The sequence below is a fragment of the Aegilops tauschii genome, chromosome 3, assembly GCF_002575655.3.
Source record: "Aegilops tauschii subsp. strangulata cultivar AL8/78 chromosome 3, Aet v6.0, whole genome shotgun sequence".
Taxonomy (NCBI): domain Eukaryota; kingdom Viridiplantae; phylum Streptophyta; class Magnoliopsida; order Poales; family Poaceae; genus Aegilops; species Aegilops tauschii.
Genome location: NC_053037.3, coordinates 28,669,966 through 28,688,607, shown reverse-complemented (window position 1 = coordinate 28,688,607; position 18,642 = coordinate 28,669,966). Strand labels below are relative to the sequence as shown.

General features: G+C 47.8%; 1 protein-coding gene across 1 annotated transcript; it reads left to right on the top strand.

The window, feature by feature from the left end:
* The first annotated feature begins 1,064 nt into the window (after window positions 1–1,064).
* LOC109782829 (uncharacterized protein At2g39795, mitochondrial) lies at window positions 1,065–4,746 on the top strand. Its single transcript, XM_020341455.3, has 3 exons — window positions 1,065–1,404; window positions 3,753–4,150; window positions 4,227–4,746. Exons 1-3 carry the CDS (start codon window positions 1,114–1,116, stop codon window positions 4,420–4,422), a joined length of 885 nt encoding a protein of 294 aa, XP_020197044.1. The 5' UTR covers window positions 1,065–1,113; the 3' UTR covers window positions 4,423–4,746.
* Window positions 4,747–18,642: the final 13,896 nt, after the last annotated feature.

Below are 18,642 nucleotides of genomic sequence, written 5' to 3'. Positions count from 1 at the left end.
ACTTTAGTGCAAAACCACAAGGAAAAACCGGCAGAAAAGGAGTTGTTTAGACAGAAGAAGAACAAGAAGAAAGAGAACTAGAGGCCAGCCGTAGACTATGTTGCTACTAGATTGCCCCAAAACTTGAGGTCCTCCTTGTCTTGCTTTGTTTTGGCTCTGTAGTACCAAAGACGGATCAGATCTGCATCATAAAATCGTATGTAAGCGAGCTTTGATCGTGGTAGTGGCATGAGTGGGGTTCCACCAGTTTCCTCCTTGAAGGCCATCAGGCGCTGGGTTTCTTGTGCGAGCGTGCGGTGGGGAGAGATGTGCAAAACTTTTCGTTTTTCATTGGCGGATGCTGCGATCTAACGGTGCGAAGGGGGCCTAATCGGGGGCTCATATGGGTTGGCCAAAAACATATCGTGAGGCTAAGAATATCCATACACGTAACAACATATATAGAAAGTAGGTTGCATAAATGCGCAAAACTTTCTTGGATTTCGAATATGAAGAAATATGTTTTTTTTCCTGCTTTGCTATGCATCATGTACCTGAAATTTCTCTCGTGTCAGTCACCTTCTTCCTCCTTTCATTCCTTTCACGTCGGACCTTGTCGGAGATGACAACCCCACCATCTATCTTAGGGGAAAACCATTGCCCTATTATCTATCGTTAGGGAGTTCTTCTCTGCTGCGGCAGGGCTTAGAGGGATGGTCGCTGCAGCGGTCAGCAATGCCAGTGGGGTGGGGGTGGGGGGGGGGGGGTGTGGCACGCTCGCCGGCCACGGGGGTTGGAGGCCGGCGGATGGGGCAGGGTAGGGCCGGTGGTTGCACATAAGGTGGATCGGATTTGAAGAGGAAGAAGGTTGGAAGGAGGAAGATGAAGTGTGGACGGTTAGATTTATATTCGACGGACAGAAAACGAAGTGACCGTGCCAACCGTTTTTCTAGTTAATTGACATTTAGAAAAAAAAAACTTTAATATCTGACCTGGATATGCAATCGAATACTATGTGTTTTTGATTTTCTCAAGAATCGAACACGTTATTACACTTGCGGCCCCTTACCCCTACTCCCCTTCGCTAAACAAACCCGTAGAAAAAAGAACTCTTTCCTGCTGTCGCTTCGCATCATGGCCCTCCTCGCCGCCCGCCGCGCCGCCGTGCTTGCCCGCCCCACCGCCGCCGCGGCACTTCTCCGCCACGCGCCTGCCGGGGCGCGGTTCTCGTCGTTGGCGGACTGCAGAGCCTTGGTTCGAGGCCTCCGCGACATCTCCGAATACCTCCGCGCCGAGAAGGAACACTCCTCCGCCCCCTCCGCCGCCGCGCTCCGCGCCAAGTCCGATTCCCTCCGCGCCGCCACCCACGACGGAGAGATCGTCGGCGTCCTCAACTCCGTGATCCAGTCCCACCACCGCGACCTGGTACGTCCATCCGCCGCCCATCTAGTTCCCCAATCTGCTGGTACTCCAGGAGGGGCGGTTTCTAGGTGGTTTTGGTATCCGATTCGTTTATTCTCCCGGTCCTGCTTATAAACTACATAATCACGTGCGATTCTTCTTCTGGGTAGAGATTGTGACACAAATATGGTCCAAAGATTGATCTCCTTAGTTTAGTGGCTGTGTTTAATAATTGCTTAATTATCTATCTATTGGAAGGGAACTCTGTACAACTTTTGGTCTCTCGCCTCTGTCCTTACTCTAACTAGGTAGGAGTAGGTGTGTGATGCATGGCATCGATATTGACTATTCAGGCAGGTGGATGATCAGAAATTTCAGAACTTGGGGAAGGATAGGCGCCATGACATAATAAGTACAGTAGATATTATCTTAAGATAGGATCTGCTCACTACAGCAGCATCATGAGTAGATGTAATCTTGGAAGCACACTGCAACCACTTAGCTTATGAGTAGATTTAATCTCATTCCAAGTGCATTGAACAGGTCAGCAATTGGGCCTTTTACATTGAGAAAACTATTCAAAGATGATGCAACCGTCTAAACCATGTTCATGTAGTATGTTCATGCATCAGTTTGTTTGTGCTGGAGCATATCAGCAAGATCAATCTAAAATCTACTCCCTCCGTCCGTAAATAGATAGTGTATACACTCAGTTAAAAGGTCAACTATTTCTAAGTTAGACCAAATATATGTAGAGCTTCAGACACCACTCCAAAATTAAATATAACTCAAGGGACATTGGATCATGCATACATTTAAATTTTCTTCTATTTAGTACTCCCTCCGTCCCATAATATAAGAGCATTTTTTATACTAGTGTAGTGTCAAAAACGTTCTTATATTATGGGACGGGGGGAGTAATGTTTTAGCATTTTCTGTTTATTTTTGATTTGTATGATACTTTTTAAGGATCCTTCATTAGAAAGGAAATATTACCATCATTGCATTATGTACGGGAGTTTCTTTTAAGCTAATACTGCCGACCAGAGCCCTAGAATGACAAGGCTGCAAAATCAACATACACATTTACATAAGAATAGTGCAGAACGGCAGCTGCTGTCCTACAGATCCTATAAAGCCAAATAACCATGCAAATTTCCAAAATAATATCTTCTAAATTTCAACAATAACTCACATAACATTTGGGCATTTAACGATACTGTAAAAGTAGCATAAATCATATTTAAGTGATATCCGGTTTCCTGAAAGATATCTTTCCACAAATCTGTTTTTTTGGAAAACATCCAAGGAAACACAGCCGTGAAGCTAACAGTAAGTGAGGATTTAACAGATTGAGATTATTCAGATAGCAAATTGATCAGTTTCACTGGGTATTCTTTTCCAACGAACTGCTCCAGGATCAATTGAGATTCATGTAGGTTTGAAAATAAAGCTACACCGGGATACTAGACTGCACATGATGGGGATAATTATTAGTAGATGAATACCTTCTCTATGCTCATAGAACAGGGGAGCAAACAAGTCTTGTAATAGTAGCGTGCACTTCATAAGAAAAGGCTGCACTCAATACAAACTTCTCTGTCCACATCTTTCTGCACTTTATGTGCCTGTAAAAAGCATGGTAAAGGGAACTAAACATGAGTAGTGTTTGCATATCTTCTGCAGTTTATGTTTAGGAGATCATAAGAACACGCCATCAAAAAAATAGCTAGAGAGCTCATTTGCATTCTTCAAAATCAGGAAGTCTCTATAGATTGGTCAAGCAGCCATAGTGGCGTACTGGCGTGGAGTCTCACGTGGCAACTCTTCCCTTCACCCGCACCGTGCCGGTCATTGTTTTTAAGGCGGTAAGGCGACCTAAGGCGAGCACCACCCGCTCTAGCGCCTAGGCGACGCCTAAGCGCCTAAGGCGGGCATATTTGTAAGGCGCTGCCAGGGCGCCTTATCGCCTAAGCATCGCCTAAGCGTCCAAGGCAGGACGCCTTAAAAACAATGGTGCCGGTGCTGTGGGATGTGAGGCAGCAGTAGTGTTGTGGATGCGGATAAATGATGAGGGGTGTTGTGGCTTTAGGGGAGGCGAGAGTAGGAGAGGAAGGGACAGGGGAGAAGAGTGACTGTGGCGGGAGGGGGGAGGAAGGCATGATGCTCTGGTTTTGCAATTTTTGGCTTTTGTTTTTAACCGTCTTCTGCACACATCTAGACCGTCCATTTTTTTTTACCAAATTGATGAAAGGTGTTTATGAGCCCATCGACGTAGCACCTCTGGCTGGAGAGTTCCCACCACTGTTCTGACCTCTTTGTAATTTTGCTGCCACACTCCGCGTCTCATACTTCTGTTCATCTTGAAACAGATTAGGGGGATTCCGAAGGACTTCCCTTTCGAAATCAGCAAAACGGATGGGATTCCCGACATTACTCTTACAAGAAGTTTGAAGGGCGAGCAGATTGAGGTCTTGGTTTCCATGCACCAGGATGAGGAGTGCAACGTTGGCCTGCAGGAAGACTCAAATCAGGAAGGCAAAGCCGAGACCTCCCCAGAAGAATACAGCATTCCTGTCAGGGTCATTGTATCCAAGGCCGACGGCTCAAGCCTAGAATTCACCTGCACAGCTAACCCTGATAATATCGTCATCGAGACCTTGTCCATGAGGCAGAAGAAGTCAACAGGGGCAGAGGAAGCAGACGATGTGGTTGCGTCGGAGGGCACGGAAAATGATCTAGCTGTATATGATGAGGGTCCTCATTTCCAGTAAGTAGACTGATTAAAACTAGCTACCTTGAATTAACTGCTTGCTTATTTCTCTTTGTTGATCTGGTGCGTGCAGTGAGCTGGACAAGAGCCTGCAGGAGGCATTCCATAAGTATCTGGAGGTGCGTGGAGTCACACCCATGACGGCGAAGTTGTTGCGCGAGCACATGATGAGCGAGGACAGCCACCTTTCGCCAAAAGAGAAGAGTGACGTCAGGCGCAGGCGTCTCGTCTGGCTGTTGAAGCTGTGGGATTTCGTCAAGAAAGATTAACACTATGTATGTCTTGATCCATCCTGTGCATTGGATCAGAGGCATTGTTTTCTTCGGCTGTTCTGTTTCCTCGGAGCTGTGACACTCATCCTCTAGACTAGCTAGGATCCTTTTTTGTAATTGTGTAGGTTGAGAAAAAAATAATGCCTTATTTTTTAGAGTAAAACTTGTCGCGCAAGTTCAGCTTCATATACATCAACTTTTTAACGATACATTGTTTAAGTGGGCGTTAAGTAGGATAAAATGGTCTCATAAATTTGTTTCGGCGGGATTTTGTATCACATTGTTTCGGCGTGATTTTGTAAAAATTATATTGTTTCGGCAGGATTTTGTCACATTGCAAGTTTATATGTTTTTTTATAAGTTTGCAAGTTTGCAGTTTAATCCCGAGACAGGATTTTCGGCACCCGGGTGCCCCTACACCGTCTATGAACAGAAAATAAAAAAAATCAAATAAACTAAAAAAAAATCTGAAACTTTGGGACATCAAACATGATCAAACTTTTGATGATCCTGCAAAGTTTTAGCTAAAAATAACATTTGAGGAGCTGTCACCTAAAAAAACAAAATAATTGTTCAAAGTTTATGTGCATTTTTGGGCAATGATTTTTTTTTTTTGTGAGTGCTCCACGAAGGTTATTTGTTGCCGAAACATTTCAAGAACATCAAATCTTTGATCCCTGGAAGTTTTTTTTTGTGAGGGCTTCACGAAGGTTATTTGCAGCCGCCGCCACGTCGGAGGAGGAAATCATACCCGCCATCCACGAACCACGAGCCCAGCACACATTCCGTCTTCCAGATGTCGTCGATGCAGACCACAATCTGCATCCGCTCCTCGACTACCTCCCAAGCTCCGCGCCAATATTGGAGCAGACACCGTCGCAACGGCAGAGCCATAGGACACATGTCCACCACAAGGATGCCGCCGTCGCCACAACATCCCCACTTGAATAGACTGGTTCCCAGATCCTTCACCGACCATAGAGATGATAGCCTCGCAGGAGAAGAATCTGGAGCTTCTTTATTTAGCATCGCCGTCACCGCCGCTGAAGCCAAGACGTCGAACGATCCAAAACCCTAAGCTTCTTGGCCCCTATAACCTAAAGCTAAAACGATCCACACGCACGGGATCCGGCGACCCTCCTCACCACCGACGACCAAAAGGTCACCGGCGGAGGAGAGCAGCCGGAAGATGGCGCGGGAAAGAGCGGCTCTCCTGGTGGCGGCGGCTAGGTTTCGCTACCAGAGGAAAAAATTCAATGTTGACAGGTGAATTTTTTCTTGACCGGGTGCAGATGAGTCTGGGTTCAGAAATGGATATTCGCTTATTATGTACTTCCCACGTTCCTAAATATAAGTCTTTTTAGAGATTTCAACATGAACTACGTACGGATGTATATGGACATAGTTTAGAGTATAGATTCACTCATTTTGCTCCGTATATAGTTCATATTGGAATCTCTAAAAAGACTTATATTTAGGAACGGAGTGAGTATACAAAATATTATTGTTGAGATTTCCATACGGAGTAGCCTAGCAAGAAAATCCTGCAGCCTAAACAGAACCAACGAAGACGGAAAATGCGTCCCCGCTGTAAGTTCGCGCCATGGCCCTCCTCGCCGCCGCCCGCCGCGCCTCGGCCGTGATCCGCCCTAGGGTCGCTGCGGCGACCTTCTCCTCGACCAAGCGGAGCTCCTCCTCCTTCTCCGTCTGTGCCCTCCGCGCCAAGGTCGACTCCTGCCGCGACGAGGCCACGTTGCACCGCGCCAACGCTACCCCCCTCCGCGCCCACGCTGAATCTGTCAACGCCACCATCCACGACGGGGAGGTCATCGACGTCATTGACTCCATGATGCAGTCCCGCGACAGTGGCCTGGTATATACGCTCGCCGATCTAATTCGCCCATCTGGCATCTGCTAGGCCTATTATTTGTTGTTTTTACTCGAACAGGGAGGATTTCACAGGTTACCTGCACCTGTGAGTTGTGAGTTGTGACACAAATGATGTGATGTAGAGATTGATCTCCTTAGTGTCCGCGCTTATTGCTTAACGGATCCTGATGCGTTCATCCAGGACGTACTCTTGAAAGAATTAATCTTAATTTTCTAATAAGGATATTGGCTTGCCTATCAGAAGTTTAGAACTGTAAGGTTTTGCACAAGCATTTTATTTTTATTTTCCTCAGATATGCAATCTTTACATGATTAATTGTGAATATGCATATTCACAATTGTTATTCACAATTTATTTTCGACGACGTCCCTTTCTTTTTCAAGGACTGAAAAATAATCGACTTCCCGGCCTTTTTCCTCTTCCTTCTAAATCTGTTGTGAACAAGGTTTCATGTTAATTCTCGGAGCAATTGTTATTGTTGCTAACCTGGATTTTTTTCCCTAACATCTTAAAACAGGTTGACGGGATTCCGAGTGACTTCCCATTCCAGATCCTCAAAGAGGAGGGGCTTAAAGACATCACTCTTACAAGAAGTTTGAACGGTGAGCAGATTGAGGTCGTGGTTTCCATGCTCAAACCAGACGGGGACGAGGAGGAATCCTCGGATTCTAGGTACACGTCGGATGAAGACGAGGGGGACAATAGCCTGCCTCTCAGGGTCACGGTTTCCAAGGCCGATGGATCAAACCTTAAATTCACCTGCACTGCCTATCCTGACAATGACAACATCTTCATCGATACCTTGTCCGTGAGACACCCACCATCATGGGCCAAAGAACATGAGGAAGATGATCCTGATTTCAGGTATGAATGCATATGAGGAGGCAGTAGATTAAACCTAGATAACTATCTATTTGTCCACTTTAATCCTTTCAAAAGTTAATTACTGGCAGAGAGCTTGGATTAACTGCTGTGTAATTGCTCTTTGTCCATGTGCTGCAAGCAGTGAGCTGGATGAGAGCCTGCAGGAGGCACGCAGTGAGCTGGATGAGATCCTGCAGGAGGCTCGCAGTGAGCTGGATGACAACCTACAGGAGGTATTCCGCAAGTATCTGGAGCTGCGTGGGGTCACTCCCACGAACATGAAGTTGTCGCACCAGTACTTGATCAGCAAGGACATACTCTGCAATCAACTCTGGCTGACCAAGCTGCGGGATTTCGTCAAGAAAGATTGACAGCGTCCATAAGCCAGTCTCTCTCTGCATAAGATTAGCGACAATAAATTTTCTTTGCACACCATCCTGTTCTGTTTGAGAGCTCTGGATCTCATCCTCTAGAGTCTTAAACAAGTACTACTTGCGTAAATGCCTGTTAAGATACTTTTGTGCAACTATTTATCTGACTTGCAAAACCTAAACTTGAAACCATTTTGGGGTGCTTTATTCACTATGGCATGTGATTTGCTTATGCTACATAAGATCTTAGGTTGTGGCCATTTCCAGCGTGTAAGAGCATCTCTAGCAGACCCCGTATAATGCCCCGACCCGCAAAATAACCGTCAAAACACAGATCCGCGCGAAAGATGCTGCCCGATCAGACCCCGCAAACGCGTCGGACCCATAAAATTTTTCTCCCCTCGCCCCGCGCTTTTCCCCACCCCCCGCCGCCGGGCCGCCACCAACGATTTCGGCCATACTAGCCGGCGGGATCACGCCGGTGGGCCGCCACACGCCCGAGATTGTCGTCCGCCACTTCCTCCTACGTCGGTGGGCCGAAAAGTTGCAGATTGGCGGCTGTTTGTCGCGGTGGCCGATTTCACGTTTCCGGCCACCGGTGTCTGCGCCAAGCCATGGATTGGTCGGGGAGCACCCCGACCAGCCCCGGCAAAGCCCTAGCGCCGCATGCAGGTACTCGTTCCACCTCTAGCCGCCGTCGTCGGTTTGCCGGCAAGGACTCGGCCGGCCGTTGCCCGGGCTCGGTGCTCGCGCAACGGCTCACCGAGGCCACTCATACAGTGCGACGACTGCACGCAGACAGTGCTGCGGCTAACATCTAGCACGCTGAAACACCTCGGATGGGTATTCTTCAAATGCGAAAACGACGGGGTATGTTCTTGATTCATTTGGTTTTGTCAAACTATTCAGTTCAATTTCGATAGTTTATTGAGATGGTCATGTGTGTAGGAAGGTGGATGCTCAGTTTGATATTGGGAAGAAGATTACATCGATTTATTGATAGAAAGAAACTTAATAGATGTTCGTGCACTCGTTGATAGAATTGAGGCTAATGATGCGGTTGCATATGCAATTAGAGAAGAAACTAGAGGGGAAGAAACGTCGACTTCTTTAGAATCAAAGAAGAAGACTGAAGAATGCAAGATCAAGAATCCGTAGATCAACAATGACGGCATGGAGAAGATATTGGTCCAACTAGTGGGAGCAGTTATGGAAGTTGGATATCTGCTAAAATGCCTAATTGTGGTTCTTATTTTCTCTGGTCTTGCTATTCTAGCAAAGATTTCGTGAATTACTATGTATCCAATACCGTTGAAGAAAATAAAAAAAGCAAAGAAATGTGTTTTCATGTCTGAAATTGAAATGCAAATTACTGATTTGCGGGTCGGCATTATATGGGGTCTGCTAGAGATGCTCTAACACTAGTTTTCCGTGAACTGTAAATGCATTTTGCGGGTCGGCATTATACAGAGTCTGCTAGAGATGCTCTAACATTAGTTGTGTGGGCAGGCTGATGCGAGAGGAGAGAATTATGCGGTGCGCCGGTGGACTGGAATTGCCAAACTTGCGATAGCTAAACACACCGTTGTTGGTAAAGGGGTGTGGTTGAAGAGCACTGATCATTGGGTGGGTGGGGGGTGAGGGGGGGCATGGCCCGGGAGATGCTTGTTTAATATTTTTCAAATACTTGTTCAGCCTTTTTCCAAATGGTTGATTAAAATGTTTTAAATACATGCTCGATTTTTTCATACACATTTGTTTTTGTATACATTTTTCGTACATGTGATAAACATTTTCTCTATACATATTTAAAAAATTTCAAATGCTTGATCAATGTTTTTTTGTAGCGTCAATTTTGTAATATATATATATATATATATATATATAATATTTTAATGTATAAACAAATTTAGAAAACATCATGCCAAAAAGAGAAAACAGAAAAAGAAAAAAGAAAAAAAACATGGCTATAGCATCCCGTGTGTATGGGCCGGCCCATATTGCTTTCCCTCTTCAACGAGTGTTCCATAGGTCTCCATTAATGCGAGACATGGGGCGCCCTTATATAAGCGCCAATTATGAGCTCTCAAGTGAAGGAGCCGGCAAGGGAGGTGTAGTGAATAACTAATAGCATCTCCAATACAAGATGTAGATGCAAAAATAACTAACTTATGCATCTCTGAGATCTAAAAACCCCTCTCCAACAGATAATGTAGATGTAAAAAAAATTATATCTCTATTGTCCGAAGATGTAAAATACAACACCTCGCGATGCAAATATACATCTTCACCTACAGGAGATGTAAAAACCCTAGCCGCGCACCAACCGCCAACCGCCTTCATTTTGTTTCCGCCGGCCCGCCCGCCTCCTGTGCGCCAACCACACCCGCCTCCCAGGCCATGGCCGATTCCGACGTCCCCGCCCCCCGCCGCTGTGACGCCCCCGATTTGACCGTACACTAATCATGCACGCAAATGTGTACGATCAAGATCAGGGACTCACGGGAAGATATCACAACACAACTCTAAAACATAAATAAGTCATACAAGCATCATAATACAAGCCAGGGGCCTCGAGGGCTCGAATACAATTGCTCGATCATAGACGAGTCAGCGGAAGCAACAATATCTGAGTACAGACATAAGTTAAACAAGTTTGCCTTAAGAAGGCTAGCACAAAAGTAGCAACGATCGAAAAGGCAAGGCCTCCTGCCTGGGACCTCCTAACTACTCCTCGAAGCCGAACTCCATGTAGAATCATCCTCGGGATCTCTAGCTCCTGTACTCCAGTATCTGGTTGCGACAATCAGGTATAGACAAGGGAAAAGAGGGAGAAAAGCAACCGTGAGTACTCATCCAAAGTACTCGCAAGCAAGGAGCTACACTACATATGCATGGGTATAAGTGTAAAGGGGCATATCAGTGGACTGAACTGCAGAATGCCAGAATAAAAGGGGGATAGCTAGTCCTGTCGAAGATTACGCTTCTGGTCATCTCCATCTTGCAGCATGTAGAAGAGAGTAGATTGAAGTCCTCCAAGTAGCATCGCATAGCATAATCCTACCCGGCGATCCCCTCCTCGTCGCCCTGTTAGAGAGCGATCACCGGGTTGTATCTGGCACTTGGAAGGGTGTATTTTATTCAGTATCCAGTTCTAGTTGTCATAAGGTCAAGGTACAACTCTGGGTCGTCCTTTTACCGAGGGACACGGCTATTCGAATAGATAAACTCCCCTGCAGGGGTGCACCACATAACCCAACACGCTCGATCCCATTTGGCCGGACACACTTTTCTGGGTCATACCCGGCCTCGTAAGATCAACACGTCGCAGCCCCACCTAGGCTCAACAGAGAGGTCAGCACGCCGGTCTAAACCTATGCACGCAGGGGTCTGGGCCCATCGCCCTATGCACACCTGCACGTTGCGTACGCGGCCGGAAGCAGACCTAGCCCCCTTAATACAAGCGCGAGCTTACGGTCCAATGCGGCGCGCGCCACTCAGTCGCTGACGTCAAAAGAGCTTCGGCTGATACCACGACGTCGGGATACCCATAACTACTCCCGCGTAGATGGTTAGTGCGTATAGACCAAATGGCCAGACTCAGATCAAATACCAAGATCTCGTTAAGCGTGTTAAGTATCCGCGAACGCCGACCAGGGCCAGGCCCACCTTTCTCCTAGGTGGTCTCAACCTGCCCTGTCGCTCCGCCACAAAGTAACAGTCGGGGGCCGTCAGGAACCCAGGCCCACCTCTACCGGGGTGGAGCCACCTGTCCTTTCAGCCCCCTCATCAGAATCACTTGCGGGTACTCAGCGAGCCGACCCGACTTTAGTCACCACATGTGACATGTATATAAAGTATATAGTATATACCCGTGATCACCTCCCGAAGTGATCACGACCCAGTAGTATAGCATGGCAGACGGACAAGAGTGTAGGGCCACTGATGGAACACTAGCATCCTATACTAAGCAGTAAGGTAGCAGGTAAGGGTAACAACTGTAGCAACAATGATAGGCTATGCAACAGGATAGGATTAACGGAAAGCAGTAACATGCTACACTACTCTAATGCAAGCAGTATAGAGAAGAATAGGCGATATCTGGTGAGCAAGGGGGGGCTTGCCTGGTTGCTCTGGCAAGTAGGAGGGGTCGTCAACTCCGTAGTCGAACTGGGCAGCAGTAGTGTCGGTCTCGTAGTCTACCGGAGAGAAGAGGGGGAAGAAACAGTAAATACAATGCAGACATAAACATGACGATGCGTGACATGACAATGAGCAGTGCGAGGTGTGTCCTAACGCGACAGTAGGTGGTACCGGCGAAGGGGGGAACATCTGGGAAAGTATTCCCGATGTTTTGCGTTTTCGGACAGATGGACCGGAGGGGGAAAGTTGCGAGTTCAATAGGTTAGGGAGGTGTGGTGGACGAACGGACTGCGTATCCGGATTCGCCTCGTCGTTCTGAGCAACTTTCATGTACAAAGTTTTTCGATCCGAGTTACGGTTAATTTACTATGATTTTTCAAAGATTTAAACAATCTTCTGAATTTATTATAATTCGAAAATAAATATTAAATTGCTATGGGCACCCAGTTCTGTGTACACAGAAGTGTACACAGAGGATGACAAGTGGGCCAGAGGAGGTCCAGTCAGCAGTTGACCAGTCAACTGTTGACTGGTCAATAGGGTTAAAGTGGACCCACATGTCATTGTCACATTAGGTTAATTAGCTAATTAGCTAGGCTATCTAATTAACTAATTTAACTAAACAAGATTACTTAAGTTAATTAAGTGTTTAACTAATTAATTAATTATTCTTATTAATATATATTTTTACATTTTTTTTCTTTTTTTTCTTTTTTTTAGGGGAGGGGCCCCAGCTGCCAGTGGCACAAAGGCCACTGGAGCGGGCACGGCTAACGGGCGCTGCCCCGGGCGGAGGCCGAACCCGCCCCGGGGCGAGGCGAGGCGAGGCGTGTCGGGGCGCCGGCAGCCGGCAGGAACGGCTGCAGGGCCAAGCGTCGTGGGGGCAGCCGTAGGAGGGGGGGGGGCAAGGCCATGCGGAGGCTGACGCCGGCGGCGAGGCGTGCTCGCGGTGCGAGCAACGGCGACGCGAGTCGCGGACGACAGAGGGGCGAGCCGGGCGCGGCCAGGGCGCGCCGGACGACGACGGGGAGAAGGGAGAAGGGGGAAACGGGCGGCGCTCACAGCGGAGCGTAGGGGAGCGGCAGTGGGCTCGGGTGGGGCCGGGGAGGCGGTCGGCGACGTCGTGGCGAGGTCGCGTCGGCGTAGGGGCAGGCGACCCGAGGCGGCACCGGGCGGCGGCGTCGAGGCTGCGTTGACGAGCAGCGGCGGCGGGGTCGTCCGTCGATGGGGAGGCCTTCGGGCGACGGCGGACGAGGCGTCGAGCGCGACGAGTACGGCGGCGGTTCGGTGACGGAGAGGACGGCGGCGGTGGTGGTGCACGGCGACGACGAGCGGGTGGGGGAACGGGGCGTGCGGGAGGAGTCGGAGAGGCGGGCGGTGGCTTCGGGCGGCGCGGCTGGGGCCGGGCTGGGGAGGGGCGCCTGCGGCGGAGGCACGGGATCGGGCTCCTCCCCGATCCAAGCGAGTGGGGAGGGAGAGAGTGGGGGTCGTGGGGGATCTGGGGGAGATGGGGATAGGTTAGGGTTTGGGGTCGGGGGTTAAGCAGGGGTGAGGGGCCGGTTGGGCCAGTGGGCTGGCCGGCTGGGCCGTTGGCCCAGTTGGCCAGGGGGCCTTTTGTCTTTTTTTTTGGATTTTAGTTTCCTTTAGTTTTTTTTATCTTATTTCTTTTCTGTTTTATTTTGTTCCTCATTTTATTTTAATTTTGCAAAGTACAAAATGATCCCTAAATTAGTACTACCACTAAACCCACTGCGATAAAAAGTTTAACACCTAACTAGAATAGTTTAACATTTTATTAATTATAAAATGCATTTCAATAATTGTTTTGACTACTGTTTTATTCATTTTAGAGTATTTAAAGATTTTATATAAGTGTGGTTTTCTCCATCATAATTATCCATGATTTATTTGAATCCCCCCGAACATTTTAGTTTTAATATTTGAAAACTTTTATTGTTTGCTTGATTTTGAATTTGAATTCGAACCGGTTTTGAACTAACGAGAGATTAGTAATAGTAACCGAGGTGATGTGGCATCATTAGCGTGGAATCACTGTAGCCTAATTATCCGGGCGTTACAGCCGCCACCTCCGCCGTCGGTCAGACCCACCTCGCCGCCACTGGTTCCATCGCCCCGCGTTGCCCTCTACCTGTAAATTTGCTGCATCGACCGCTTTTTCGCGGCCCAGCCGCCGCCTGATTTGAGTTCTCCCGCTGCCCTGTCGCTGCCAGATTCCCCCGCACACCTGCCGCCACTTCCGCCGCTCGATTCAAGCTTCTGGCGCCACTCCCTCGCCGCTTCCGCCACCGCCCAATTCGAGTTACCGCTGCCGACTATTCGAGCTCCCGACGTTGCTTCTGTCGCCCGATTCAAGTTTCTGGCGCCGCTTCCGTCGCTCCGTCACCGCTACCCGATTCGAGTTATCGCCGTCGGCCATTCGAGCTCCCGACGCCATCTAGTTCGAGGTTCTTGCACCGTTTTTGCCACCGGCTAATTCGGGTTATCACCAACAGCCATTCGAGTTAACATCGCCGCCTGATTCGAGTCCCCTCCGCGACGCCGCCGCCCGATTTGAGTTACCGCAACCGGCCATTCGAGCTCCTGCCGCCGGCAAGACGCTCGGGCGCCGCGCCGATCCTCGTCGCTCGGTCGCTGGCGCTCCTCCCGAAGCTTGGCCGCCGCCGCTCGATCCGTTGGAGTAGTAGTTTTACATCTTGGAATACAACATTTGTCAGAATTGCTCTTTTACATCTCCAATATACATCATTTGTTGGAGTTGCCTCTTTTGAGAGATGCAAAATGCACTTTTTAGAAATGTAAATTTTTACATCTTCTATTTTACATCTCCAAATTTGCATTTTTTATTAAAGATATTCTAAATGGGCTGCTAGACTACCAGTCGTCCAAATGAATATGACAAGCACAAGCAGACGTCTGCCACAATGTAGCAAACTCGTCTCTTTCTTTTTACTATATAAAAAAATACTATAAAAAAAGCTTGTCTCTTTTAAAAAAAGCAAGGAAAAGGGGTGACAAAAATAACAAGTTCAGAACAAGAAGCTCATAGTATTGCAGATAATTTCCCGATTCCGAGGAAATATTGCAAAGATTTGTAGAACAGTCTAATTTATGAAGAAAATATTACACTGCATTTTTCCGCAGGACGAAAAGAGAAGAAAAAAGGTTTAAAATCCTTTCTTCTTCTTCTTCTTCAAGAAACACAGTGGTTGAATCAAACACGTTACGCTTACCTGGCATAATGCTCAATCGTCTTAACGAAACCCACCAAAACCCTTCCCCGCTGTAGCTTCGCGCCATGGCCCTCCTCACCGTCGCCGCCCGCCGCGCCTCCGTCCTGCTACGCCCCAAGGCCGCCGCTGCGCGGTTCTCGTCGATCAGGCGCAGGTCCTATTCATCCTCCACCTCCTCGATCCGCTCCCTCCGCGCCGAGGCCGCCTCCTGCCGCGCCGAAGCCGCATCCTACCGAGCCGAGGCTGTCAGCTTCCGTGCCAAGGCCGACTCACTCCGCGCCGCCACGCATGACGGCGAGCTCCTCGGCATAATCAACTCCGCGATGCACTCCTACAACGGAAACCTGGTACGTACGTACTTCCGCCGATCGAGTTCCACACTTTCAGTTCGCCAATCTACTAGTATAGCTAGTTCTGCTATCACTGTTTTAGTACCCATAGATTTCTGTGTTGGTGCTCCTGAACTCGGTAGAGATTGACCTAGTTTTGGCTTTTGAGTCTCCTGCGGTCCTGCCTTTAATTAGTTGTTGCCCTAATTTGGCTGGGGTGTGTGATTGTGTTTGCACGTGCTGTGTTTGTGCGCGCATACCTCTTGTGCTCTGCAGTCCTATACAAACAAAAACGTTTCTTTGATGATGTAGTAGGAAAGATGGGGAAGTTTTTGTGAGATGCAGTTGTTTTTGTTTGGAGATGCTCTGTTTTGTGCCTTCACCATTGTAAGGTAATGTAGATGTACTTAATGCTGTCTACATTTTGTACAAGCAATCTCTTTGTTCCGATTTTTGTTACATCTAAATCAGCTGCGAATAAGTTTCATGCTACTTTTCGGAGAAATTGTCATTGTTGGTACCATGTTTATTTTCCCGTCTTAAAACAGGCTGAGGAGATTCCGAGTGAGTTCCCTTTCGTAATCAGCAAAATCGAGGAGCTTACCAGGATCGACGTTACTCTTACAAGATGTTTAAAGGGTGAAAAGATTGAGGTCTTGGTTTCCATGCCCAGACTTGCCAGTGATGAGGACGACGACGATCTGCAGGAATCCTCAAACTCATCATCATCATCTTCAGACGAAACCTCATCATCTTCAGACAACGAGACCTCATCATCTTCAGACGACTCTTCATGGTATTCAGATAACGACACCTCATCATCTTCAGACGAATCCTCATCTTCAGATGAGTCATCATCATCTTCGGAAGATGAAGCCAAGAACCGTACAGGAGAATACAACCTCCCTATTCGCATGAAAATAGAACACAGCCTCCCTCTCATCGTCACTGTGTCGAAGCCTGATGGCTCAAGCATGAAATTTGCCTGTGACGCCTATCATGACGAGATCACCATCGATACCGTGTCTGTGAGGCAGCGACCATCAGGAGCTGAGGAAGGCGATAATAATGCATATGATGAGGGTCCTGATTTCAGGTAGGCACATCCGTTGAACTTAGCTACCTTCGGCATTTTGATTTATCTCTGGTTATTAATTGCTCATACCACGTTGTGTGCAGTGATCTGGATGAGAACCTTCAGGAGGGACTCCACAAGTACCTGGAGGTGCGCGGGATCACTCCAAACAACATAAAGTTGCTGCACAAGTACATAATCAGCAAGGAACGGCAACATTATCAAGTCTGGTTGGCCAAGCTGCGGCATTTCGTCAGGAAAAATTAAGACCATCCATGAATGATCCATCCTCGGCATAAGACAACAGTTTGTTTGCACTTTCTATTTCGAGAGCTCTGCGTGACATCCTCTATACGAGTGGATATTAGATCTTTTTTATTGTAATAACAACATTTTTGCCGACTAAGTAGAAACAATTTTCCTTTTTTGATGGTGCTTCTTTATCTCTATGGATGTGCTATTTATATGCCCAGTGTGTTCTCAGTCCCTAGCGTGCACCTGCTTCCTGGCTGAAGCATCAGTTTAGTTCTTCAATTATTTTTCTTTTTGGAATGGGAAGTTTAGTTCTTAATTAGTAAATATAACCATTATATGATTTTATTCACTACTCTATCTACTGTTTGTCTGGATGTTTCATGGAACTGTAGACGATGTTTTGTATGAAAGGTCACCGGGGGCTAAACCAGCCCACCTGAACATTACATTAAGCTTCAAGCGGCAATGTAGCGATTATAGGGTGGCACACGTGGTGGTTTCTCATGGCACTGTTTAAATCTGGAAGACTTTCCACAGGCAACTAAATAGTTAATTACCAAGCTACCTATGCTACAATTAGTATGGCAACTAAATGTTTCAGTTTTCATGCCTGATAACTTCTTCTGTATAACTCAATAACTCCTATAGTGTTTAGTCATAACTTATGAAGTGGAAAAGGTCGTTCAAATATTATAAATGATCTTCAGTTTTCATATCGCATAACTACTAAACAACTCAATTAACTCTTGTAGTTCTAAATAAAATGCAGAGAACAATCACAACTATGTCCTCATTAGCGAAAAACCATCACTTTGCAAAATGTTGCAGAATGCACCGCATCGAAAAACTGATAGTGGACCTTAAGTGCATCAAGAGAGAGCACTAGCAACTGGCTCCCTCTCGCTGTGGACGCTGGAAACTCCATGTGCATGCGCTTATTCTGTCTTCGCCATGCCCGTGCGCGTCTTTGCCAAGTAGCCGACCATGCCATGCTCACCGACAGCCTCGCCTGCACTGCTGCCTGGCGCTGGCCCGCCGGTCTCCGACTCCACGCCGCTGGTGGATGAGGAACACGCGTGCAGCGAATTCCCGCAGCTAGTTGCCCTGGTCTACGCCGCCGACCAGCGCGCGCCCTTGGGTTGGAGCTCTGACCCCACGGAAAGAATGTCGTCCACGCACTGTATTCGTGGGAGCTCGACGCAGCGCCCGATCCGCAGGAGCTCGATGTCGCGTCAACCTCCCACTTGTTGTAGATGCGAGCACACTGCTGCCCTCGACAGCCCTGTATGTGAGGCCGGCTGTGAAAACGATGCCGGGGGTGGCGGCGCTGCGACAAGCCTACAAAGGCGGCGGTCCAGGGGGCGGCGGTGCGAGCTCCATGTCACCTGACAGCCCTGGGTCGGGCTGTCGCCTGTGTTGCGTTCATCCTCTGTGTTTTTACAGGGTGTCTATGTGGCACTCAGCCTGACGGATGGGCCCGACTGATTAGTGAGGTCAGCAATGCCCTTGGCATTTACTGTCTCTGTTTTTCCACTATCAATTTTTCTGTGTGGTATAACACAGTTTTGTAAAGTGGTGGTTTTTTTTGCCATGGTGACACGATTGTGGTGGAATTGTAGACGATGTTGTACACGCCAGAACACATTGTTCTGGCCGCAATTTGAACAGCAGAGGCAAATGAGCAGCTATCAGATGATGAACATGACGAGCAGGCAGAACATCCGTGAAAATGTAGTAATTCATCCCCGTTAAAAAAATACTATGAAGGAATTTTGTTATGTATAGCACAAGAATTTCATAATGTATCTCTGGGGTTTTTCATGGAACCATTTAATTTTGGAAGATTACTGCATTGTGATTTGCAAACAGAAAAGGAAGAGAAAACTGCCTGACAGGTGGGCATAACGACCTCCTTCCTCCGACAACCTAAACCCCAACGTCCTCGCTAAACCCTCTTAAATTCTGGAAGTAGGAAGAGAGAGATACGTAGATCGAGGAGAAACCTTGTCCACGGCTTCGAGTCCGCAGCTGCCGCGCC

Coding starts and splice junctions, on each gene's coding strand:
- LOC109782829 (XM_020341455.3), top strand. CDS start 1,114: ATGGCCCTCCTCGCCGCCCGCCGCGCCGCCGTGCTTGCCCGCCCCACC. Junction 1,405..3,752: donor AGTCCCACCACCGCGACCTG/GTACGTCCATCC, acceptor ATCTTGAAACAG/ATTAGGGGGATTCCGAAGGA. Junction 4,151..4,226: donor GATGAGGGTCCTCATTTCCA/GTAAGTAGACTG, acceptor TGGTGCGTGCAG/TGAGCTGGACAAGAGCCTGC.